Source organism: Melanostigma gelatinosum, assembly GCF_949748355.1.
Source record: "Melanostigma gelatinosum genome assembly, chromosome: 2".
NCBI classification, from domain to species: domain Eukaryota; kingdom Metazoa; phylum Chordata; class Actinopteri; order Perciformes; family Zoarcidae; genus Melanostigma; species Melanostigma gelatinosum.
In genome coordinates this window covers 23480665-23508558 of record NC_136635.1, presented here as the reverse complement: position 1 = coordinate 23508558, position 27894 = coordinate 23480665, and the positions used below count along the sequence as shown (strand labels likewise).

The 27894-nt window shown below is 41.4% G+C and overlaps 1 protein-coding gene across 1 annotated transcript; it reads right to left on the bottom strand.

Annotated features, from left to right (window-relative positions):
- Positions 1-577: 577 nt before the first annotated feature.
- On the bottom strand, positions 578-23048 carry LOC306790603 (RNA polymerase II elongation factor ELL2-like; the record flags this gene model as incomplete). Its single annotated transcript, XM_079286990.1, has 12 exons — positions 578-3033; positions 3669-3713; positions 3825-3996; positions 4405-4456; positions 5116-5599; positions 6073-6187; positions 6312-6436; positions 7709-7953; positions 9918-10081; positions 11207-11334; positions 22281-22328; positions 22911-23048. 12 exons carry the CDS (start codon positions 23046-23048, stop codon positions 2923-2925), a joined length of 1827 nt encoding a protein of 608 aa, XP_079143116.1. The 3' UTR covers positions 578-2922.
- Positions 23049-27894: the final 4846 nt, after the last annotated feature.

The window sequence follows — 27894 nt, the reverse complement described above, 5'->3', positions numbered from 1 at the left end:
CTATGTTGCCATTTTGTGAAAAATCCCTCTGGCCCTTTAAAATATTGGGTGCCAACTAACTTGTAAATGTTGTATTTCAGGGTTTCTAATAAGCCATCACGTTTCAGTTACAAGTTTATAATTGGGTAATGAATTGATTTTCATCCAGATTATTCCATTATAGATCCTTAGAGATTAATCGAAGAGCTAGAAAGACCTTGCGGTCAGATCATTTCTTTCACAATCTGGAAAGCCAAAAGTTGCATATGGTTTAATACATTATGCATTAACTTTTACTAAACCCTTTATAAATGGAGACTTATTAGAAAGCGGTGCCATTTTGTTTACAATGTTGGGTTGTATGCAATATTGCATGTTCTTTTGTGTCTGTAACTCTTTTTTGTGTCTCATCATTCAACGGGCATGTCGTCTCAGACACTTCATCAATATACCAGCATATGCAGCAAAACATCACAGTGCAGTACATTTGCAGACAACTGCACAGCTGAACAATGTTGTGATTAAAGAAAACATCAATTTTATGATCACTGAATGATGCAGATTACCTGCATCGAAGATTCAAAGAGAAAGGCTCAAAACAAAGCAAAACCACTTTTTATTCCTTTGAACAACAGGAAAATAGCAGGTCTACATCTGTCAAATGCAGTTCATAAAACATATTGTCTCTTCTCTGACTCCTCTGTGACTAAGATGAGGCTTTCCCTTCAGCAGGTCTGAAGAACAAGAAAAAGAACACCTACTGTGTGCAGCACTGGTCCTTCGTAAATATTCAGTCCAAAAAAACACTTTGTGAACCTTTTTTTGTAGCTTGTGATTAAGACTTGCACCGATAAATAAAATACATTTCGTGATTTTGGAAGAAATATTCTGTCTTCATGACCAGTGATTCATTCATCCTACTCGCATAACCCACAGATAATTATGCTCTTCAATCAACCACACCATTATACCTGTCCCCGCCCTGAAACCGTCTAATAATTACCACCCACTCCATGATTGGGATTGAGTATTTTCACCATGTTTGTGTGTGTGCTTGAAATATAGCAGGAATCACTGTAGACGATCATCCAATCAAACGTCTCCATGTGCTCAGAGATGATCGTCAACAGGAATATCAGTGGCAGTATAAACCAAAGTGGTGATGAATACCTGACCATACATCTGAATGATGATTATGAAAAACAGAGTACCAGAAGTATTACAAATGCAACTGATGAATGCCGCCATAGCCAATCAAACTGTGCATTAGACAGTTTAAAAATGACTTTATGAAACATTTCTTTTAGAAAGTAATATTCAAACGTGTGGGAAAGCCACTGTTGGCATTGATTTGATCAGAGAAATGGCTAGGACAGGTTTAAATGTTACAGCTAACAGGAACATATAAGGCAGACAACAGATGTGTGTGGATAATGACTCCTTGTTGATATTGGCAGTTTGAGGATTTTGTCTTATTAAAGTGTAACATTAAGGCTTTCTGTGTCATTGACTGCATGGTAACATTCTGAACAAAAACCACGAAGATCAATTGCAACCTGCATGGAAATTTAACTAGTCTGCTGTCCCGCTGTCCCCCCCCTTTTCAGACTGGGTTTCGTGCAAAAAACAGAATGGGCAATGACTATTAACTGGAAACTGAAGGATATGAACCCTCCAGGCTAGTAATTGAAATAGTACCACAACTTTTTATAACAATCCCATTCACTCTCCGCAACTGTGTCAGGTCATACAGTGACGTAACATGTTCGGCGAACCTTTGATCTGCTCACAATCTCCAATCCAGCTGCTTGGAACAAACAGACACTTTGATCTAACTAGACCTGACGCATCAAGCCGAGGAGACAAACAGCTCAGAATAAAGGCAGGTGGCTTAAAAATAAATACATCAGTAGTTCTAAGGAAGAAAAAAAAGAGAGAAAGACACTTATCCAGTGGGTTAGAATACTGTAAACTAGAATTAGGGCCTGATAAGCAATGTCGGTAATGGCTTTGGGGAGGAAATCCTCCTCCTCCACCAAATTATTACAACAGCCATCAAGGCCAAGCATGTTGGTCCCTTTACCAGTCACTCAAAAGAAAGGGGTGTGGTGAATAAATACTTTAAACACAAGTGCATTTGGGAGACAGCCTCAACTAAATCTTAACAAGTCAAAACATTTGTATATTTTACTTTTTTTTTTCTTCAGTGGAATCAGCTGCTTTCAAAATGTTAGCAAGTATTTTAAGAATTAGAAAATGTAAGGACCGTATCATGAAGCAAGCTAATCAGATGAATTCAGGTGGAAAGTACGAGCCCCTTACTGGCTGAATTGCAAAACGATCTTCATTTGAATATATCACTTTATATACACACACCCTAAAAATATTATTTTCTGCCAAGAAGTAAAAATAGTTCACTTGTCTCCGATACAAAATTGAGTTCCTTAAAAGATTGTGTGAAAAATCAAGTTTCAATATCTTGATGCAAATGCAGCAGCGGCTTTAAACTGGTCTTGCTTCACGATAAACGCCTGAAACATTAAGGGGCAAGTAAAACGACCTCACGCCAGTTATATAATCAGACATGAAGGCTGAACCTGAAATAAAATAACTTCAAACATTTCAGGGTTTTTTTTTGCACTGGGCTGCTTCAATCAAATATCATCAATGAGGCAACTTTGACATGGAATTAAAAATGACACTGCATGTCTTTGAATCGATAAGAATGGAAAGGAGAACACTGCCTTCAGCAATGTTTGACAACACGTGTCAAAAACAAAAGTAAATAAGCAAAACTCATATTTGCTACACACTTGACATATTTCCATTAAAATGGCTGACACTGACACTGGTTTTAACAACCTCACAAAAACCATTCGGGCAATTTTGTTCCAAAGAAGAGCGTTCCATATAAAATAAACCTGATAAAGGGGAGAGCCAATGCTATGAAGAAGCCTGAGAGACATCATAGTCTATGATTAGCTGCTTGATGTAGGACAGCTTCTCATGGAGATATTCACAGCGTTTCTTCTCTTCCCGGTAGCCTGGGAACTTCTATGGAGAGAAGAGAGAGACCGTTTGAAAAAAGGTTTTCACACCACTTTGTATATTCCCTTATTCTCAACCAGCAAATAAGTAGTTTGCCCTCAGCCAGGAGACGGATAATATCAGAGGATGAGAAATATCTTAACTGATGAGGAAGAAAGGAGGAAGATGCAGGGCAATTGCAGAATTTATTTTAATATCAGAAGGGTCAAGAGGGGGGCTAATAGCCCTTTCCCCCACTTCCTACCCCCCCCCCCCCCCCTCCTTCCAGCTGCCTCTCAGACCACGCTCATCTGCTAAATTGGCCTTCGTTTTGATCTGAAGGAGTCTCTGTTGAATCCCACCCGGTGGCACCGATGACGAGCATAAAACTTAAATAAATCTTCTCGCTATAGACTATATGAACTACATAAGCAAACGAGGCTAATGCCTCTATATTATAGAGGCATTAGCATCCAATTGAGATTGTTTCATAACCAATTAAAAGTTCCTAAACAGTAACTTTAATAACATGTAGGTCTCTTGACATGTATTCCAGCACTGATGTGATGCAAAGCTACTGCATAAAAATAAAAAAAAGACTCCGGTGTGATGATGAAACAAATCCAACAAAATAATTTAAAGCATTTGAATGTTTGACCTACCTTTCGATACTTGTTGTACTTTTCTAGTATTTGGTCTTCCATTATCTAAATGATACAAAACACAATTGTATTATTTACATACATAATATTAATTGAGCTGCATAACACAACACTATTGAAATCATTGCATGCATGCATCAGGTTGTCAATATGCACCTTATATTCTTGTGTGCCAGGGGACAAGCTTTTGATCTTGGATCCAAGCTGAACAAACATGTGAGTTATGGTGGCGATCCGGGAGTGGAGGTCTTTGTATTCATCATACTCTGCACAGAAATCCTCCTGGTACCTCCCACGCTGCTCCAAGCTCATGATGGCGCCATATGTTCTACAAGAAGAGACACAGACTTTAACTCATACAACAATACTTTTTTTTGTTTTCTAAAAGAGGCCATTTCCTCAAATGTTCTTTTCATGTAGCACCGCTTTAAGACACAAGATGGCAGCATAAAGATACAGATAAGCTGTGCGCATACTGTATGCAACAGTATGTAGTTTGTAAGGGTAACTGCAGTATGTACAAAAGGAAAAAGTATGTGATTTGTAACGCAGCTAAGGATAAAGATACAGAGGTGCCCCCATGCATCACCACTGGAGACAACTATTTATTGAATGTTTCAGTAGAACCAGTTCCTCTTGTGGATGGCGAGAAATAACAAACGGTTAAGGATTGGGATGGTTAAGATCGCTGCATGGTGAGCACAACAAAATGATTTTAAAACATGTTTACACTCACAGCACATACTCCGGCTTCTCCTCAGAGGCCACAGCGTTTGTGATGTCAGGATCTGGAATGACAGCATGGGATGAAGAAAATGACATTAGCTCCAGTGGAGTCATTACAGTCATCTACATGGCACTTTGCCATTGTCTGAACGTTAAGCAATGCATTTTTGTTTTGCAAAACGCAGCATGAGTGTGTGTGTGTGTGTGTGTGTGTGTGTGTGTGCCTGCCTCTGTGCAGACTAGCTAAGAGCTTGTGGGTATCAGAACAGCTGTCAGCTTAGGGACGCAAAGCACTGCTCTGGCTGTTGTTGAGTCAATCAGCCACATAACACACTGAGGACCCAAGAGAATGGGCTTAAGGGAGCCAACACAGTCATGCTTGTGAGATAATGCTGTACAAATGAACCAGTGGGCACTCAGAGAGACCTCACACACAAGTAAGTATAGAGGAGGGAACACTGTTTTGGAGATGAGGCCATATAACAGATGTAATATTCAGACAAAAAATAGTCGAGAAGCAATAATGTGATATCTCCGAACTTTCCCCAAGTCCGACCGCCACATGGAAGTCAAAACGGAGGAAAGAGTTTATCACACAATATGAAATGTTAAAATCTATTAACAACCCTCTTCTTCACTGTGTTGACTTTCAGGACGCGATCAAACGGATTAAATGCTGGGTATCAGTCACAAGAACAGTCTACGTCAAAAAGGGCCTTACTGTCAAGTTTGTCCAGGTTCTGCTTGAGATCAGGACTCGTCTCGAACCATTCACAGCCCTTGTTGTCTTTTAACCTCTCCCGCTCCTTGTCTTTGTGCTTTTTAGACTTCTTCTTCCTGTGCTGGCTGTTGGCGAGCTGCTGGTGAGCGCAGTCAGAGTCACCCTGTGGTGGCTGGTGGCTGCTTACTTTGGGTTCTTGATCACTGCTCTCTGAGACAGGCGGGTCAGAGGTGCTGGGCAGTTTGTGCATTACAGGAAAGCCATCGTGGCCCCCCGGTAAGCTGCTTTGGTTGCCAGTGTGGTTACTTGTCCGTTGAAACTCAGTCTTTGTGTGGAAACTGGGGCTGAGCATAGGAGCTGCAATGTCATGTCCTTTGTTGTTTAACACTCCGTTTACTGTGGGCTGCTGTTGCAACTTCTGGCCCGCAGGTCTTTGTCTCTTAAGAGCTAGCTTTTCCAGTGAGTCAAAAGGCACGGGACGTTTCTGGAAGAAAAAAGAAAAAAAGAAAAAAAAAATGAACCTCAATATGTCCTTCCAAAACAACCTTTAACCTAGCTTGTAGAGCTGATGCTACTTACAAAATACCAAACACAGCCTTTACTAATTGACGCCACCTGTACGGTGTAAAAGTTAGCAGTCATCAAAATCCAATCTGTAATATATACATGCATAGAATACTTATATTACAAACAGTCATGAAAAGACAAACAGATTGGTAATTTTTACTTGCATCACTGTGTACCATTGTGAAATGCTTTGGTGTCAGACAGATTTCTCCATAGAGAATGGATGGATGGCATTATTTCACTTTTAATGTTCTGATTCTATTTGTGTGCTATTGAGACGACGGTGAAATGTATGACTTTTGTTTCTGTTGAAGAACAATACATTTGTTTAAAAACAACAAACACTTTCCACACATTTAAAGTTCACTGAAATATATAACGGCCATTTACCACTGCAGGGTTTTTTGCCGCGCTGAGATGGAGCGTCGTATCCTCTGGGGTCTTCAGCATCGACACATTTGCGTGAAGATTCCTTGATTGGTGGCCGATGTGTGGCTGCAACTTCCTGTTCGAACAGAAAGAAAGAAAGAGACAATTCACAGGTTAGACAAAAAAAATATTAGAGTTAATTACAAGTTTGTTGTAATAGATGGCATGTCCGTTTGGTTCAGCGTGTGCCTCTGACCCACCTGGCCAGCAGCCTGTTGATCTGCTGCCTCTCCTCCTCGCTGTAGCCTGGCCAGTCCCTCTGCACATGCTTGTGGAAGTCATCCCTCAGCAGGTAGCTGCTGTCTTTGGGATTCACTTTTGCCACCTGAAATAAAATACCACGTATGATGTTACTTTAAACTCTCATTAAAGTCTTTCATTTCTTTATTTTATAAAAAAAAAAAAAAAAAAATTGCCTTGATGTTAACTTAGATTATGTTAATTAATGCCCTGGGATTTATGGAAAATGACCAGTGATCTGTCAGAAGCTAGTCCAGAATTAAAAATATGCATGGACCAGAATACATTTTGACGGTCTGTGTAAAATAAAATTCACACTTTTAATATTCCATCTTATATTTTGTCAACCACCACATTTGGGCTGGTTCCAAACTTGTGTTATCAGGATAAATCAACCACCACATGTATAGAAACTACAGTCTGTTTTTCAAAGGTATTACGAGGAACTTTGTGGACAAAAGCGGGAATGTTTCGAGCACCAGAATTCCTCTCGAATCGTCATTTTACTGCAGCAGTGTCTGACAGTCGGCCCCACTCAGTGCTGGTTCTGGTTCTCCCGTGCCTCCCTTCCCTCCAGTGGTCCCAGCAATATGGCCCTTCTTTGTAATAAGCGAGTAAAATATTAACACTGTCACTAACTGGAGTCCTGGACGTGCTGAAAGTGGCACATCCACATTCCTAAAAAGCAAAACCCTTTTTCTGAGATTCTGTTCCCAACTTAAGAGTCTCTGGCTTTAACCTCCTCTCTAATCTCTTCAGACTGACGTTCGCAGAGTACATCTATCTTTCTGGGGCCGCCTGACAGAGCGGCCCGCCCCACTGCAAACACAATCTCTGCAAAGGCAATTACAGCATCGACCTAATTACACACATGCACGGACACGAAAACCACATGCAGGCACACGCATCAACAAGCACAAGGGCAGTAAATACTCAGACACACCAATGCTGACACACAAACATCATTTAGGAATTACACAAAAATGTATACAGGAAAGTCACATGAAGTCAACTTTTAGATCTCATGTTTAATCAAAGCACAGCTGCCAAACTTATTTATCACTCTTTTTTTTTATTCGATGTTCGCCATTTTTAATGGTGTTAAATGCCTTTTAAAATGTGTTAATCGCTGACTGTAACGCTGTAGTAATTATATACATCAAACACGTAGGCAGTGTGAAAATGTATAGATCAACACAAAGCAACAGTGTCCACAATGCTTTTTAAGATGTGTACAAGACTGTTTGGATTAATATAAAACATACAAAACCTCTGAGCAACCAATTTGGCATGCATGCAAGTATGTACACACAGTACAATATGTTGATATATGTGCGCACAAGTTATTTCTGCATACCTCCTCCAGTGTAGCACCCAGCTCGGCCTTGTCCTTCGGGCCGGCTCTCTCTCTCTCCAGCCACAGCAGCAGCTCTGGTTTCCTGTAGGGTTTGAGAGCTAGTAGGTGGATGATGCGCTCCCTCAGGGGCTTCTGGGTTGGCGTGGCCATACCGCCGTTCTTCCTGTTGTTGGTGGACTGCTTATAGAAGCTGCTGTCTGATGCAGACAGAGGAGCTGGCTTCTTGTGGAGCTTGACACATTTAGCTGGAGACACAAAAAAGTAGCTAAGAGTGATACTCAGTCATACGGTGTAATTCTTAAAGTTGTATTTGTATTGCCCCCGAAAACTGTTTGAAACCATTTGTTTGCTGCATTTTACATCCAAAACAATTCTTCGCCTTCAAATTTGTCTCAGCAAGTCACAAGACATCTAATCTTAGGAATTTCCTGAAATTTAAACTCAAGCTAATTGGAACTGATTTGTAAGCCCCGAGCAAGGAAACTCTACAACAGGACTTCAGCGACATGTGTCACGCAAGCTTTAACAAATAAAGCATTTCAGATCACACAAAAGCAGACGACAGTTAAAGAAAACCAGATTTTACAATTCTCACCATTGCGTTTACATTTGAACAGACACTCTCTGGTCTTAACTGGTTGACTTGACGAATGGGGCGACACTCATTAAATATCCTCTGCTAACCTTTAAAATCAGCTCAAATGTACATGTTGGCCTGCAGCTAGTTGTCATTAGATGTAAACACACCCATTGATCATTGCTTACATCTCTGCTGTAGGCAGACGGGGCAGTGAAAGCTTTCCCTCTGTGCTAATCCCATTACAGGTTAATCTGCTCTTTGAAGGTCAGAGTGAGGCAAAGATACAGAAAGAAATAACGCTTTCCTTTCAACCACAAAAGTGTGCCCTGCCAAGTGGTAATAACACCATGCATGACCATTACTCTACTAGCAGCCATAAACGCTGATAAAAATACACAGAAGTATGTGCTAAGTATAGTGTGGGATGTATGGAGCATCGGATGCATGCTGTATAGGTTTAGGCATGGCTTATAATACGCACACTGTTCATGAACACCTCCTCGGGCTAAGCGGTGCATGTAGGGTGCAGTTAATAAAGGTTTCCCTATGGCCATATATGTTGCTATGTTATCTTCACCTAATGTTACACAAGCGACAGTGTCTTAATCTGGACTAAACCACCCAGAGTCTCATCTTCCCTGGAGGGGTCCAAAATCAAGCCAAGAAGCATTACTACATAAGAATGGCAAAGGTTGAGTAAGAGAAAAAAATAAAAAAAAAGAGAAAGAAAGAAGGAAAGTAGCTTCCCAGTTCATGTTTCTTCTCATATCATGAATGTGTTGTAAGGTAGAATTGATGGTTCAGGTCTGGGACACATCAGCACTTTGGTAAACGCTGCATGAAATGTGTTGTCTGTCAAAATTCAAATGAGCAGCAATAAATTGTTCCCTGTGAATTGTTGCTGTTCAGTTTCGTGGCAAACCTCTAGGCAACTCTTTTTTTTGGGATATGTTTTGCAACAACAGGGAGACATTTCTGCACAAGAATTAAGTTGTTGCTAAAAAAAAAATAAACTAGTTCCAGCCCTATGGAGGTAATATTTCATCTTCGTAAGCCAAGTTTTAGAGATACAACCCCCTGAAAACTACATTTGTCAACAGCACAAACAGAAAGAACCTGGCTTTGAATCTTTGAATTGGCCTTCTTCCTCTGAAATGATGGTTAAAAGCAGATGCTGACATTGACCAATACAAAACTTCCATTTCGCCAACACTCTCTTCAAAGCCAGATGTAGAGGTGAGACTAAATAGGACTTAACAACCTGACAAACAAAAGCCAAAAGAATTGTACAAGATAAATAAAAAGAGGAGAGTTCGCTTTTAGTCTTAGTTCTACAAACTAAAATGTGGCTTGCACATCTGGTTTCATTTCACATCAAAATATCTGGTTTCCAGCTCAAAGCAAAGAACACAGCATTATTTTCTCATGTGAGGCACATATCCCAATTGCTTTTATTGGTGCTATTATATTTCTATTTTTGTTTTTAGATGACATCATTGAATCCACATTCAATTTACTGATCCTTCGCCAAGCTTAAAGCTGTTTGGCCTCTCCCCCACGAACATCTGCAGATGCATCATCCTATGATCCTGTGCTTTTGCACCTCAGGGACCTCTGTTCTATTCTTACTTGGATGCGTGGCTCCGGGTTTGATCTCAATGGCAGAGCGGCTCCAGCTGTCCTTCTCCACCTGAGACATCCTGTCACGGGTCATCTGGTAGGAGTCGTCGGTGGCGCACACTGTGATCTTGTCCTGGATGACGCCTTGACCTTCCAGCTGCTCGCGGCCGTCACTGCAAAAACAAAAACACGGAGCCATTGAACCGCAGGGCTTTCTGCTGGCTGTACAGTAGACACTGTAAAGACAGAGGCCTATACGCTATCTCAGGGCAGCATACCAACATGGACGCCATGCAGAATAAAGTGGCTTTGTGGCGAGAGCTGGCGAGGGCAGGTCTATGGTTACTGTATGTTATGTCACACACTAGATATAGTCTACAGTCCGCTGCATGTGAGAAAGCCACACATGCTGGTTCAAAGCAGGATCGAGCATGTGGAGAACCACCAGGATTAGCCTGCCTCCTGCCAGCACACTTGCAAAACAAAGATTGTCTTGGACAAAAGAATAAAAAGTTAAACACATGAAGCTGGTCTGCATTAATGTTGTAAATAAATCAAAGATTTACTGTGATGCCAAAGTCTTTTTTTGTTCACATTTAAAAAAATAGGAGCCTTTTCCCCCTGTTCCCATATACATTTTCACAACACAATAATAAATAGGACTGACCAGTGAGGATTTCTCCTCTAAATGTCAAAACTAATGTGAGGGCAGAGAGAGCAGGATCTTGCCCTCACACTGTTACGTTGTTTGTCTTGGCTCCAGCAGACAACTTTGAGTTCAGACCACAGTTAGCCATCTGGCAGCAGGAGGCAGCAACAGAGCATACCTCTCGGTTTCCAGGCATGTCCACTCCATAAACAAGGCATCACAGGTCTCAATAATGAGAGGGTCAGCCCAGAAATACACCGGAAATTTCAATTGCCCCGTCCTGTGTACAGCAAGCTGACTGTCTCTCTTGATGCCCTCAGAGACGTGGGCACACAGAGAGCGGAAAGACCGGCGACTTATGAAGATGACAACAAGGTACCGTCTGGGGTCACACGCTCAAACACAAGCAACTAACATTGTCGTGACTGATACATCTGGAACATTAGCTAATTAAGCTTTGCTTGATTATTTGTTTCCAGAAAATATTTGCCTTTGCTAATCTATGTGGAAAAAAAAGAGTTTTTTCCTGGAGCTTAAGAGAAGATCGTGAATGTTTTCTGAAAAAATGACTAAATAGTACTTAATTTAGACTTCGATGCATGAACATACAGGAGGTGAAACAACAACTTTCAGCTGATTAACTCCATACCTTGAAACATATTGATGGATGCAGTCGAAGCTGGCTTGAGGTTGGTCTTTGCTGTCGCTGGATAAGTAGAAGGAAAAGACGCGAAGAGTAGTAGGGGACTCTGGTGTGGGAGCTGGGATCTTGATGAACTACGCAGAAGAACAGAAGAAATTCAGATTTTACTGAAAAACATACAGGTAGATGATCGGCAAAGTGTTGCATAGACAAACAAAAAAACCCACACAAAACTAAGTACAGTCACCCATATGCCAGCTATGCAAGTATAAACAGGTTATGTGTATATGTGCCCATAATAACACATGACTGAAGAAAGTGATACCAGCCAGTAGTTATTTTAACAAGTGTTTTCTTAAGACCAATCAAGTTCATGCATCTTTTGTTGTCTTTCAAACTGTCAACCTTTTGTAGGGAACAGCAATTATCTATTCAGAGGAATTAAGAGGAACTCTGCTGCCAAACGCATTGTAGCCAAAAGCACAGAGCCAATCCATCCAAACACAAGGTTCATGCAATCAACATACATCTTTCTTTTTACAAATTAACAGCCCACTGCAAAGACTAGACACTGACAAATGTCGCTAAAATATTCTAAATAAATAGTTAATCATAAAACAAAAAGCCTTCTAGTATCTACTCGATGTTGCGATGTTAAATGGACCAAACTAACAAAGACACAGCTTGTAAAACGAAAATGGTAACATGGCCATTGAAATTTAACAGATGTATCCTCTTGGAAGCATGAACGTACTCAACAAATGTAATAGCAGTTAGCCCAGTAAATTATGGGATACATCGTGTGCCGATTTTATATTCTGGCACATGAAAAAAGCTCAGTCGTTTCTTAAAAGGACAGTATGAAACTAATGAGCTTTTTTTTTCGTATGTTGGGAAAAGCGTACTGAATACAGATGACGTGCATGCAAAGTCTTCCTTCAGAGTACAAGAAGAAAGTACACGCATGACCGGATAATTGTCACTGCAGAAAATCTGTGAGATAATGAGAACTTGTGAACATGTAGTACAGCAGTTGGACTACAAAGTACTTCGTTTACAATGGATGATCAGTTTGGAAATATTACAATGAAATAAAATGTCATATATGCCTTTAGGAAACACCAACGGCAATCCACCACTTGCACATCTTGTTTTCATCACATCTCCACGCAGACTTGCATGTGCAAATGAGTCACACGGACACACAAAAGATCTAGAGTGAGACTTTGTGCCGCTCTGTAACTTTAAATAAATCTCCTTGGGTAAACAGTGTTTTTAAGAGTCCGCTCCACTGAGGCGTCCATGAGATCTCCTGGCAGACTCAGTGGAACGCAGCAGAGCCAAGGCTGCAACATCCAGGGCAGGCAAATGCACACATGAGCACACACGCACACACATATAATAACAGATCAGGAAAAATGAGGATCAGAAAAAGAAGGAGAATCTACACTGATTTGACCATTGAAAAAGATGTAATTGCACGTTTGTGAGAGCAGTATTCTGAAATACTCCTCTACTTCACTGCTATTTTCATTTAGCTTTATGGGACGTTTCAGCACTACATGCAGACGCACTACAGGAGTTTCAGGAAGCACACAAGTGAGAAATGGCTACAGAGAGATACTCCAGCTAGTCAGGAACTTCAGTAAACATAGTAAGTTAAATATCTTAGAGAGAAAGGTCCTTGTGCAGAGGAGATCCACCCTGTCTTCACAAGTATTTTTCACTGTGTCGGCGAGGTCAGCAGTTACCCAGCAATCCCATTCTTCATGCTGCAGGCAGCTGTGCCATCTTTTATTGGTGGGGAATCATGCTCCCACATGATGCCAACCATGTCCACCTGTGTGTGTGTGTGTGTGAGAGAGAGACACTGGCATCCACATAAGCTACAGGGGTGGACAGTATGGCCTCAAATTTATGGCGTACGCTATGTACAGTGTAATATAAAACCACTCTACGATACCGATAGGCAGCGAAAGTTAGTGACCAACTGGTGAACAAAGCTGAGCATTTAACAACTTAAAGACAGAAAGTTATTATTGGAGTAACATTCAGATGAACGCAAACATGACACCAAATGAATGCGCATGTTTCTCCGTGTCCAGTGGATGTGAATAGGCTAAAGTCTGCTAGCATGTTCACCACATCAAATTAAATAGTTTCGTGTTGTTTTTATAGCTTGTTCCTGCTTCCCCAAAGCAGCAAAAAAAAAACAGCAGATTTAAGGACAATATACATAGAATATTCCTCATAATGCTTTTTTTTTTTTACTATGTAGCAACAGTCCACATGCTGCTTTACAGAATGCTTTTTTTAACACTGAACGTCCAAATCAACAGGTAATTACGGTTTATTTAAAAAGATTTTGGTTTGCCAAATTTGCATTCGATTTAATGTTTAGCTTCTCTTGGTGCAAACCGTCCGGTAAACTGGTTATCACTTTAAATATTTTAAAAAGGCTGTGAACTCAATCTGAACTCATCATTTAGTGAACATACTGTGCAGCCCACATTGAGCAGGGTGGCCCTTTGCTTTTGTGCCGTCCTTAAAAGTCCCATCAGATGTTTTGATGCAAGTGTGCAATAAAGCAACCGAGAAGTTGGCTCTCCTCTCTTATCAGGGCGCTGCACATGTCTTTACAAGCAGGCTTTCACCACAGGAATTCATGCTCACTGTATACGGCTGAGCTCTGACAGCACTGCAAGATACAGACCAGCTTGCTTGTAGCATTTGCGACACTACTTATGATGGAATGAGTTTGTGATTATTTAATATTTACCCGTCTAGCCCATCAATGATGACTACCTGCAATTATGATAATCGTTAAAGGTCTTATCTCCCTAAAAAAAAAAGAAGAAAAAGAAAAAAGAGTAGCAACACGGCTAAGGCTAAGGTTGACATCTATTTGGCTGTTTTATTGAGAAACTACAATAGAGCGATCTCGTGTGACATCACAGTTTAGCTGTCGGCCATGTTGGAGTACACACAAAGCCACTGGCATGCACGGCTGAGTCGCATAACCTATCGGTGGTGAACTTTTGTGCTGTCTTTGGTTGTGGCAGCAGAGCTGATAGAGACAAGAAATCATTCTTTCGTTTGCCAGCGGTCATTACACATCAAGGAAATGACACGAAGGAGCTATCCAAGCGACGTCGCGAGAAATGGCTGTCACGCATCTCTCGAGATATAAAGGAATGGAATTTGGCGTACACTAGAGTATGTGCGGATCACTTTATAAGTGGTCAGTGATTTTATTTACAAATTTGTTTGTGAACAGTATTTAATAAAGGAAATATTAATTAATCCGATAAGACTACTTCGGTAAACTTATATTTCAATGTTTATTACAAACTGTTTCAGGTAAACCCTCTACGCTCCAAGATGCCGATAATCCAGACTGGTCTCCGTCTCTAAAACTTGGACATGAGAAGGTTACAGAAGCGTCATCGACCCGTGACAGCAGTCGGTACCAGAGACGTGTCGAGCGTGTACAACAGGCACAAACACACGTGTCTGTTTGCACTGAGTAAACATTGAATATTGCTAAATATCTGACCAGATCGGTATATATTTACCCTTCCAATGACGAGATGAGAATTGTCGACGACCGTTGCTTTGACGTCTCGGACCCATCCACTGACAAACTGATTATAAGCGTCGAGCCCTTTGTAGCACTCCAACTCGTCTTTTGTGTAAGGACTGGGGGTGTTCACGAGATACGTGTAGATGTTGGCGTAGTTTACCGATGGAAGATAAGTAGGATCGGCACTGAAACCATCTGCACTCATCGTATAGGGATCCAAGTTACCAATAACCTTCAATTTGGCCAGGTAGCGAACCTTTGATGCACTATCCAGTGATTCAAAGTATGGTATTTTCGCCGCACTTCCTTGTTTACTCGCCGCCATGTAGGATCTGTATGTAGATGGTGGATTTCTTGAAACAGCCCGGACAGATGGTGAAGAGCCTCGCTGCTTGTTTTGAATTCCACTCCCAGTGAAATCCAACTTGCAAGTGTGATTAGCATTTCCTGGGAGGTATTGGTCCCCTGAAAGGTTAAGTATGTGGCCGAGTGCCAACGGGAGCCAATCTGTAAGATGTAGGAACTCAACACAGTTGAAAGTGTTTGTCGGAGTGAGTTCACACATCCTTATTCGAGGATGCCTGGAAGAGCTGCAGATGTGAAGCACTTTCTAGGTGGAAATTAAGTGTTTTACAGAAGTTTGAAATTCATTTTTGATCCACAGTCTGTGCAACTCAGTCAGTGAGGCGATCGTCCTTCAATCTTCCTCCACAGTAACAACAATTAATAATGTATGGACTCTGTGTTCACGGGATTTCAGCTGTTGCGAATGTGTCCAGTCGTGCATCGCACCCAGGAGCACCGCTTGGCATTAATCCAGTGGTGGCTGCTCGTATGACCTCAGCGGGCAGACTTAAAGACCCCCGCTACGCAAACGACAACAAGCACTCTCGTTCCCAGACGCCGGGGCCCGCATCAATGCCTGCTGCATTCTCCTGAGAGGCACACATGGCAATTCAAACACAGAGAGGCGCTCTTACAAAAAGGACTTAAAAGAATTCAACTGACCATGAATAATGAAATATTTATTGTCTTCCTTTCAAGTAAAACATTCAGGGAATCTGTGGCTTGAGATTCTTGGATGAACATATTCGCCTCCAGACACGCCAGTCTTAACCCCAAAACCTGCCTCCGTTACTCTTCACATTCCCCATTCTCATTCTAATTAACGAAGCTAGGACAGCCTCCCCCTGGTCGATCCGCCTTTTCAATATTTCCTCCCCTGCCTCCGTCACCAGAAAATGTCTGAACGTTCCCATTTTTTGTTCTGTGCCATCAATCTCTCTCGGAGGCATTTCTCTTGGCGTCTGCCTGTGTGTCCATCTGTTTTCTCCGTATGCAAACTTCTGTCTTCAATTCAGCTGTTAAGTTGTTTCTGTGTGTCAGACGGACTCTTTCAAGTTTTAGAATTATAGAACAAAGGAAAATGATCTGAAGGCTTGTTCTTTGTGCACATACAAATTCAAGGAAATCAAATAGATGTAATGAGACGTTGCCGTTTCACTGGTGTGACCAAGCTTGCAGGAGAGAGATGTCGATCAATCAAACACTTTAATTACCCTCATTAAGTTCAGTCTATACTGAACTGAACATTTCACACACGCATGAATCAGCACACATTCATTACCTCAGGGCCTCCAAGAATTTTTGGTCGTGCTCTAGTTTTATGAATAATTTTGGAAAAGAGGAACAAATGTGAAGACATTTAAACTTGTCACCTTATCAGCATATGTAAGAGAACGTAGCAGCAGCTTAATTAAGGTCTGGTAAGTCCTTACCTGCAGTTCTGGCACCTCTGTGCAAAAACCAGAAATACGAGTATGTACAGTGCCATCTGTGATTGTGTGGAAATGTGTGCCTGCATGTTGGTGTGTGTCTGTGGTATTCATGTCCCTGCACATGTACACCACATAATAATGGGATCTTTTTTATGATAAAGGCAGTTGAAGCTAAAATGTTTTCATCTTAATCGTTGGACACATTAAGGTGGTGGTTCCATTTCCCCCCTGACCCCAAGTTGACCCTGGTTTTATGAAGGCTTTGTCATAACCTAAAGGAAACTTCAGGACAACATATAAAATATAGAAAAGAAGGAAACTCCAAACCACAGGAACTACTTTCCATCTCCCTCACTCTGACCTCTGACATCAAATAAAAGCTAGAAAGCAACCTAAACGTACCACAAGACAAACAACCAGTTCACTGGGTCTTCCTACAACCACAGGGTCGGCTGTTTGATCACTGACACGTACTATCAATGGACATCAAAGGGTGCTTCAGCGAGACACTGAAGCCCGAGTTCACAGCAGCCGATACTGCTAAATGCTTATGGGCTAATATACAGATACAGAGAAAACCTTGTTTTGAAAATCTGTTTACTTGACAGTTGGAATAATCCGAGTATTCCCTTGAAATGGTTCAGTTTTAAATGATTGGTCTGCTCGCGTGGACGATGATGTCATGGTAGTTTCCCGTGAAGTTGCTATGACATATGAATCAGCTATGAATCACATTGACTATCTGCAGGAGAAAGCGAAAAATGGATAAAAATACTTTCTTTAATTTGGTAAAGTGACCGCAGACAATAGTCAGTCTTTACAATTCGTTTTCAACATAATTTCATTTATTATTATGATCATCCTCTTGTTAATAGTTTCTCTTCTGGTCTGTTTTAATCGTATGGACACACAAGCCTGTTGAGTTAACTGACTGATAATTACTTTCTGTGGTATATATATATATATATATATATATATATATATATATATATATATATATATATATATATATATATATATATATATATATATATATATATATATATATATATATATATATATATATATATATATATATATATATATATATATATATATATATATATATATATATATATATATATATATATATATATATATATATATATATATATATATATATTCACAAGACTACTCCATTGCCCTGAATCTGAGTGACCACACTGCTATTTAAAAAAAAAAAAGAAAAGAAAAACTCAGCAGCTTAAGTTTCGAAACAATAAAAGTAAAGACAGTGAGTGTGTGTGGCGACAGCATCTTAATGAGCCACAGTTCACTCTCGACTGTCATAAACGACTCCACACGTAGAAGACGCAGGACGGGAGAGGCTCATTTTCCAGGCTTTATCAAACTATAAAGTCGATTGAACAAAAACTGTGAGAGACTGCTGTCGGTGCACAGGGCTTATGTTTCCTGCTAGCTTTTGGTTGAATGTGGGGTCTGGGTGTAGATCTCATGCAGGCTATTGTTTCCACATCCTCTGCAGCCTGAGTAATGGCCTTCTGAAAACAGCCAGTCTTTTGTTCTGGCCTCCTCGGCTCCAGAGTGGGATGCCATGGCACTGCTTCCCCTTTCTGGTTGATAGGAGAGGGAGGAGGTGCAGGAGGAGGCAATGAAACCTGTCGCCACCGCCGCTGTCTGTTATCAGCAGGAGGCAAGTCCCTCTGGGCCCGGTGCTAATGCAAACCGTGTGCAAGTGTGTGCGTCTGTGTTAATCCAGCGTGAGCAAAGAGAGGCTCAGCTCCAGCTCCTCTCACCAGGGTGTAATCAGCATTACTGCCACTCATAAGGCTGAGGAGGAAGAGAGGCCAAAGTCTAGCTATCAGCCAAATATCTCCGCCACTGGCTTAGAGGCTCACAAGGACAGACACAAACATACGCTCAGACAGCCAGCCAGCCAGCCAGCCAGCCACCACCCTCATCCTCACGAAACAAAACTGCTCATCATCTCATCCCAAACAAAAGAGACAAATCGTTCCCAGGGCCACAAGTTGACACATGCCATTTAAGAAGAGTCCCCTCCCCAATGGAGGACAGCCATACAAAACACAATGTGTGTCTGTGTCTCCGGCCGACTGGAGGAGCAAGGGATGGGGGGGGGGGCAGCAGAGAAGGACATACAAAGAGAGAAACTAGAGATTTTGTGTGCTTTCGTGTGCATTTATGATCCCACAGTCAATTAGTCAATGCTTGGAGCTACGCAGCATCTTCTCCCTAGCTGAGTTCCACATGCTGGCACTGGCTGATTAATGTGGCTGCCTTTAGTGGGAAACAGTGCATGTAATCAAGCCCCAGCCTGTAATCGCCTTCCATTCCTTTTCATTTGCAATTTCACAGAGGGACAGAGCCACTGCCAGAGCTGCTAGCTCCAGTATTTGGGGGAGAGGAGGTTGGGCATAAATGAGGAGGAGGGGGAAAGGAAGGGTGCTTTGCCACAAGCATCCCCTGAGGCCCCCCCACCACCCCACCCTCCAACGCCAAGAACGATAAGTCTCTGGCAGGTGCCACGGGGCCAAACACTTCGACAAATTGTGGGTCACTGTTTTTGACAAAAAGCTCCTCCTTCTCTCCTCCCAAGAAAAGTGGGTTCTTCCAGAGAATGCTATGTTTTCACACATGCAGGGCCATACCATGACACACATGTGTGTATGGGGGGGGGGGGGGGGGGGGGGGGAGAACAAGTCCCCTTTTATGCCTCATTAGCTCACAGTGTCACAGGACACGTTCCTCAGCGAGCCAAGATGTGCTCCATATCTCCAAGCTGCTTCATCGGACAGAGAGCACATTTTTCTGCAGCCGCCGCTGCTGGATCTCAGAGGGCCACTTGTCCGCGCCTTGCACTCACACGTTCGCTAAATAAATACGCAATCCGGCCGGTGCACAAGATTTTCATTCTTGGCTTTTTTAGAGAAAGTAGCAAGCTATAACCACCAGTGTTTAAAACATCATAATCACTCAACAATCCCCCTCTTTGTACACACACAAGACTAGACTTCAAACTCTGGTCATGGGTAAATAACTGGATGTCTATGGTGGAAGATGTTTGCAGTGCTCTCCATTTGAGTCTCCACTCCATTAGATCCACAGCAGGGAAGTTTCTATTATGTTGGGCACAAACAAACCCTGAGGGCAGGCCACAACACATCTGGGCTGGCTGACTGTACTCGATTCAATTTGGGTGATCCAAAGAGGTTGACACACAGCCTGCATTCCCCCGCTCATTGTTATTCAAATCAGAGGAGACAACACACAATCAGAGAAGGACTCTGGGGATCTCAGCATAGACAGCGTAAACACGCGCACACACACACACACACACAATACACTCAAATGCAGACACTCATGGAAAAGCAAGTGCCAAAGATTCTCCCTCTCTTTCATACACACGGGCAAACCAAACAAACACACACACAGATATAGACACACACACAGAGGGTCCTTGGGGGATCCACTCCGGTCCTGCCGGGCAAAAGACTGCTGCACAATGGGCAGAGGAGACAGGACAGGAAAAGGGAGGTGGGACATGAATAAATCATGCCTTTAGACCACACAGGACACAGCATAAACACACACATAAAAAACAAAAAAAAACAACCTGCCACACCCACGCAACAGCAAACGAATGAAAGCGTTTAACGCATAAATACATGCATACATGCAGTGCATGCAGTGTGTCTCTAGCACGCACACACAAACACACACACACACACACACACACAAAGTGGGACTCCAAAATTAGCAGGGCAGAGTTCATGTCATCTGCCTAGCTGTTATTGCAGCAAAATTGTGCCAGCGCTACACACACACACACACACACTCCCACATCCAAATACACACATTCGCGGATGTCTGAGTCAGACAGACAGGGAAAGCTAATGCAAACTGAAGTCATGATGCCTCACGCTGTAATCAAGAGCTTTATGCCTCCTGTAATTACCTCTAAACATTCATTTGGCTAATAACCTTTAGCTCTTTGTGCCACATACAGAGAGCGGTGTGAGATCCCCTGCAATCCCTCAGCCATCACAGTGACAGCAGCGGTGCATAGATGGACTGTTGATGTGTAAAACCTCAGATACAGGCCTCTGGTCTCCAACCATGTTTTGATGCAGTATCTCATACAGCAACAGCACTGCGCTATATTTGATCGCACTAGCTCAGCAGTCTCATCCTGGTTGAGAACCATAAAATCAGTTTAATGTTTCTTTTAGTTGGCGCTTCACTCTTGCACGGGGCGCAGGACAAAGCCAGTTAACTAATATCCGAAGCAAACTAGATTGATGCATCTCCATTTAAAAACACTTCATTTTACAGGAAACGATAAAACGGGTCTGAATACAATCATAAAGTCGTGTTTTATGGCTGGTTACTTCTCGGCACAAACTGTGAAGCTGTGGATTGGATTTGCCGGTTTTCTCCTAATTTAATGCCACACATATTCCTGTCAGGCCTCGCGCCTTTTCGGTTGGGATCTAAAGAGCCGGAAAAAAACCCCAAAAACAGCAGCTGACCAACCGCCAACAGCCCGAGCAGGGAACGACAGTCCTGTGGTATTGTTGCAGGAGCTTGTGTCGAGACTCTACTGAAACTACCTGGATTAATTAAAAAGCCACACCCACCAGATTATAATAATAGTAATGATGGACAGGAAGTTCAAATGAATTTGACTGCCCTCAATGAAAGAATAAAGATGTCTGTGCAACACTCTTATCAGTTAAAACTAACTTGTAAAATGTACCTCAGTGCATCAAATTCCGCGTAAGTACGAGAAACGCACACTCCAAGACCACGCACGCATTTACAGGTTCAATCCAGTCTGTTAACCACACAAGGCCCCTCACAAAACGCACCACCACTCAAGCTCATCTTGTCGTGACAGGAAGGGGGTTGCAACTCTTTCCAACCAGCCCATGCAATTAGAATTGACTTAAAAGTAAAGTATTCCCCAAGGACACAGCTGCTCCTGACTTTAGTCAAAACACACATAGCTCAGGCAAGATACGGCAGATTATGATTCAGTTTCAAGAGCACAAGAGTATTGCTGATGCCCGAGTGTCCATCTGTAGAACATGCAGTGAATACGCACTCAATTAAAAGTTTATTTCCCCAACTGAGAACAATGTGGTGCACAAAGGTAATCTCTGTCACTGAAGGCTCCTCATTTGACTTATGATAACTCCTTTCTCTGCTGCAGACTCTGCCGCTGTCAGTATGCGCGCACACACACACGCACACGCGCACTCCCCTCCACCCAGCGCCACTCACTGACCTAACAAAGCCTCTCCAGTCACCAGTCTGACCCAGTAACCTGCATGCCTCTTATCTACCGGGGACGTCCAGCTATAAGCTCCCATCATGCAGTATGTTGAGACGTGTGTGAGTAAACAGCCACGGGTGATGAACGAAAAGCTTCTTTGAGTTTTTAGAATTAAAGAAATGATTAGGCTCTTGTTTGAAATTAATGTCACGGTGATATGTTGCCTTCTTAACAAAACCCTCCATTTAAACAACTGAGCTCAGGCCTAGGTGTAAGCTGATGAATATCCCTTGGTTATAAAAAAAAAAAAAGAAAAAAAAGTGATCTGCATTGTTATCTCCTCCTTCTTTGTTGCTAGATTGGATTTAACAACATCACACCTACTGTGCACAATGCGATAAACTCGTAAAAAAAACAACTTACCCCCTGGTTTCCTTTGAAACAAATTGATGGCTCACTTGGCAAAGAGATCTGAGGTAAACGAAAGACAGAAGCATTTATTGTGACTTTGTTGCACGCATGAAAACAGCTCTGTAATTTAAATGAGTCGAGATAACAACAAAAAATGATGCTGTAATGTGTTTACATGTAAGTTACACAATCAATAGTGCCTGTGTGCTGTTAATGGTATCCACTGGAGCTAATTACAAGCCTATCTACTTGTCAATTAACTTGGCAGACTGCAGGCTCTCTGCTTCACTTTGAAGCACAAAGAAGGTTTCCCAGCAAACAGCTGACGGGCTCCTCTTTCCCGACAGTCACAGGGTTCAGTCGTGGTATGCTACTCAGCGATGTAGCCAATTGATTCAGAGGTGACTGTAAACTAGTTGCAGCGACTCTCATTTATATATTTATTATTTACAGTCTACTAAAATAATCTAAAAATAAATCAAATAGGAAAAGCTTGATATATATATATATATATATTTTTTTTTAAAAGTAATTCAACAAAAATGCGACAGTGAGACAAGTTTGAAAACACAAATAAGCTCAGCCGACAACTTTTACAAGAGTAAAAACACACGCGCGCACAAACACCCGAGGTGAAGGTACCTTGAGTTTTTGGTAAGCCTCCAGTGCTCTGATAGCCGTGTCCGTGAGCTTGACATGGTACAGCGTCCTGTTGGGGCTGTTTTTGTTATTTTTTCCACAGGAGAGCCCGTAATGGTGCTCCTGCCTGAGCGAAGCCATCGCTGGCTTTTCTCTCTGCCCCGCAATTAAAGCTGCTTTCCTCTCGCGGCTCAGAAACTCTCCCTGCAACGTCACGGGGTGGGCGGGGCCTCGGTGACAACGGCACAGCGCAGCAGACCGTGCACTGCATTTCTTCATGACATTTACTGCCAATTTAACATCTAAAAATATATTTCCTTCTTTAAAAAAAGAGCATACAAATGATGTCGATATTCATTCAGTCGATCTTCATTTTTGTTTCCTGGTTTGTCCCTTGAAAAATCATCTGTAGGATTTGTTGTATATTTGTATACTTTTTCCTTTACTCATGTAAGAGCTGCACCATCATTCTCTAATGCATACAATGGGTCAAATGGAAATGTATTATGTGAAAGGGCTGATGACAAACCCAATTCTTCTGAGCTCTACAGAGCGTTTTAGCGTCATTCAGCTCATTGTTTTGGTTTTTAAACCAAAGTGCCATAAACCTCATTACCAGCAGCAGCAGGCAGCTGTTTTCAATGAAAAAGTGCTAAAAGCTCACTACACGCTACCTGCCCAGGACCCAAAGGCAGGCAGATACAGTTAATGGCTAGATAGTTGAGCATTAAGCTAAGAGCCTGGAGATCAAAACACAGTTAAAGAGAGAGTAAATAACTACTTACATTGAACTTACATTTGTCAGGTGTCTCCTTGTGCAAAACCTGGGAAATGATGTGATACGATGCATGTAAAACATGGAGAGAATTGAGTCACCACATTGTGCAGGCTCTGTTATGTAATGAGTAGTCAACTACATTAGGAACGACCAAACAAGCCGATCAACATCTCTAGCAGTGTAGTGCCAACTATAATGAATGTGCCAGAGCGTGTGTTTAATGATAGGCCAATCATTGGATCATGATTTATTAATGAAACAAGGCTTTGCTAGCTTTGCCAGCCAAGAAATGTGGCCTGTTAGTGAGATTGTTTATATCTTATCCAAGGCACAGCACAAGAGTAACACACTTACCCTCTCTCAGTATGACGGAATATTGATCAACCCATCTCATCATATTATTATAAAAACTAAATAAATTCTAAAAACAATTAAATTCAATTAATAATTTCTTATCTTCTTTGGTATTTTTGATGATTGCTGGATAATATATATGTTGATATTGTCCAATGTCTGTATTTGATCATTTGACGAGCGGATACTCTGAGGTGTGTGTGTATGCTTCATAACTAGCGTGCACCAGGGCCGGTCATAATAGTGTGTGTTGGGGTCCATCAGAACTACCACTCACACCACTGCTGTGGATCCACAATCAGTAAATGCATTCATCCTGAAGTAGTAAAAACACATTATATAGTTGTGGTAGAGACAGTATAGCTTATTATGTGTGTTATGCCAAGACATCCACCAAATTCATAATTTTTTATCTCTCTTTTTTCCAGACAATACAGCGTACTAAAACAGTGTAAAAGTTATGATTGTATGACAATCTTTATATTAACTAAAAGAGTGTGTTGGAGAAGTTGTTTGGTACCTTTAAGGGTGTCCAGCTCCTCAGTTGACCTTTCATGTATGTTCTTTGAATGTCAGTTGCTCTGTAAAAGGACATTCACTGCCATAGGCCACACTGCCTGTAAACCTTATAAAATGCTGGCTTCGAGGGAAAAGACAGACTCTATTAAAACTCAATATTAATAGTATTAGAAATCTCATTCAGTGATATATAATAGTGATAACCAAATGTAAAAGGTCAAAGTTCATTTTACATTCTGCATGTAGAGTGTTGTACAAACTGATGATGTCCAAGCATCCTTGTCGTAAGACACTCAGTCAGAAAAGCAATGAATACAATGTACGAATTGATATGCACAGATTTTACTCTGCTTATGGGAGCAGCCATGTTCAACAGTCAGATAAATAATTAAATCATATTTAAACAATGTAAATATTTAAATGGGTATATCATTACTGCAAATATCTGTCGTTTTTTGTTTTTTGAATCAAATCCTAAAGTGTGTGGTGAACCATGTGAGGAGCTAAAAGAATAAAGCAAAAAGGAAAAAGAAAAACAAAGCGACATTCACAATGTGGGTCAGTTTGCGAATAATCCTTGACACAAAAGATGCTTATCCTGAGGGGTTAATGGGCTGAGTTATCGTAATTTGTGACGGTCTGTCCAACTTTTAATTTCTCTTGCTGGAGCGCCTCAAACTGATACCGAATCCACTGCTGGGTAGATCTGTTATCTGTTAAGAAAAGCCTCGTGTTGAATTCATGTGTCTCACACAGCTCAGCAAACATGCCCAAGCTGAGTGACGACAAAATCCAAACAACTTAAGTGTTTGCATAACTGAGAGAAAGCGCACAGGTGAAGGTGGAGGTTGGCGAAGCATACGAGTCTGACATGTAAGCCTATTTCGTTAAATTGCTAAGCTACTCTCTGAATGAAAGTACATAACAGGAGGGGGAGGGGTTACTGGAGGTCAACAGAGAACAGGTGGTGCTGAATCTTTACATCATGCACTTCCATGAATCTGAGATTTGAAAAAAAACCTGAATCTTCCAACCACCACGTAATTCTCTATATCCAATAAACCGTGTGTTCTAATAAATATATGAAAATCCAGCTCCAGAAGAGACCGCATACTGTGTAATAGTACTTAAAACAGCAGTCCTTCCCCCCCACTGATGCATGTAGGTCTGAAGTCGCTCTTCCAACAGCCAAGCAGTGCAAGATTAACCCGTGTCAGCCCCTCCCTCTTCTTTACCTGGCTCGTCTGTCTCATCCACTCATTGTCTCTATGGCTTGCCATCTGCTGCATGGGAAACCGCTAATGGACACCGATCCCCTGGGAGTGGCGTTTCACACCTGAGGTCAGTGACTCCCAGGACACCTGCAACTGGTAAGAGGCAGCTTGTTCACATTGTATGATTGTTCTTCTTTAGCGCAGAGCGGTGTGAGCTCAGAAAACTGTAAGCGTCTGATAACATGAGGGTGAAATATACAGATCAGATCAAAGCCTCATGAGGAGAACATAACGGTCTATGAAACATGTTATGTACATGCATGTCTACATATGGCTCTGTTGTGAGTGGGACAAGGAGAACAGGACTTTTTTGTCTGCATTAGGTGAAGAGATTGTGTATTAGTTTTGCAGAGCCATCATCAATGCAGTAGTGTGAATGTATAGAACCCCTTATCTATTACTCATCCAAAAGAGAAAGAAAGAGTTAATTCCAAGAGCATTCCCAGTGAGTTTTAGCTACTTCAGTGAACTTCATGAACAAAATGGGATAAAAAAAGCTGCAGTTTGTAGCAATTGTAAAGCCATTATTTGGAGGACGTGATTGTAGCATCACCAAATCACCAAGTCTAAATGTTAGCTGCCCAAAGTATAACAGACTAAATTTAAATGATAAAGCTATAAGGCATTGGCATTCACAACCAGACAGGTGAGACTCTTAATCAGTGTTTCTAGTTCGTAAACTGTGGAGAACGCACAGAAAATGTGCTGTTTCCATAACTTTCCACGAAATGCATAAGAGTAGTGCACTAATTAAAGACATCACAGATTCCATCTTTGACGTCTTCTATATCTAGGTCCGTTTCTGGGTCATTGAGAGAAAGTCACCTTTTTGAAATGTTCATCGATAGAATTTGTTGTCCCCACAAACACACATATACTGCATATGTAAACACATATGACATATGTTTTTCATATGCATTCAATGATACACACAAAAAGCATGCACATGATGACTGCGGTGTGCATCACTGCACATTTCACTGTGAAGATTTCCACAAAGACAGTGCAAATGACTCAAAGACTGAGGCTTTGAGTGAGTGTGCAGTGTGCTCATTTATATTCCAGCGTGCATTGTGCACATGCACGCACGCACACACACACACACACACACACAGACACACTCACACATTGTTATTTCAGCTGGCAGATGAGATGGTGTATCAGGCAGTGAGAAAGTGCTTACGAATTTGGGAAAGGTATCGGGTTAGACACACCAACGCCTTTTCTGTGAGACGCTAACGCTTTGCCTGGTGTCAAACTTTCACTGGCTGAAAGTTTGGATTTTCTGTTTTTGCAGCTGCTTCATCAGAATATTTAAGTTAACTGAATTGATTTGTATTGTACTGACCTTCAGTATTCAGAGACGATTTAATCCTAATAAGTATTTCTGTTTTTTAATGACCTCCTTTGACGTATAGCAAAAAGTTAAAAGGACGCACTGTGAGAGAACTAGATGCTATATATATATATATATATATATATATATATATATATATATATCTCAAATTGTCTACTCTGATCCTTCAAATAAGTCAAATAAATGTGTAAACTGACACACGTCAAGCTTATTCCTCCACTGTATTTAAAACCAGTTATAACATTTAAGTTAGGTTATTTTTAATCCATGTGCACTAAACTTTAGATTAACAAAAATGAATTTCCAACCTAATAAAGGAAAACATCATGGCACAGGTGTCGTCCAATGCTGTAAGGTTCTAAGATGTGAAGATGTCATTCAAATATTTGCAAAAACAAAGGCTCTCTTTCCCTAACACCCAATTTATCAGCTGTGGTTGATAACTGAAATGTAATGGTGAGTTTAGTTTGTTGCAACTCATCAACTATACTACTGGGTATTCAGTTAAACAGTTTTGTTGTATATTACAGGATTATCTTAAAGTCTTTTTCCGATGTTTTCATGAATTGGTCAGTAGCTTCTGGTCATGAGACGAGAGATTACCGTTGGTTGAAACTTCATGACCCCATGCACAGGAATGTGCCCTCAAAAGTGAAACCCAAAGTTAAATGTTGGTTTAAAATATAAAAGAAAAAAACAAAACTA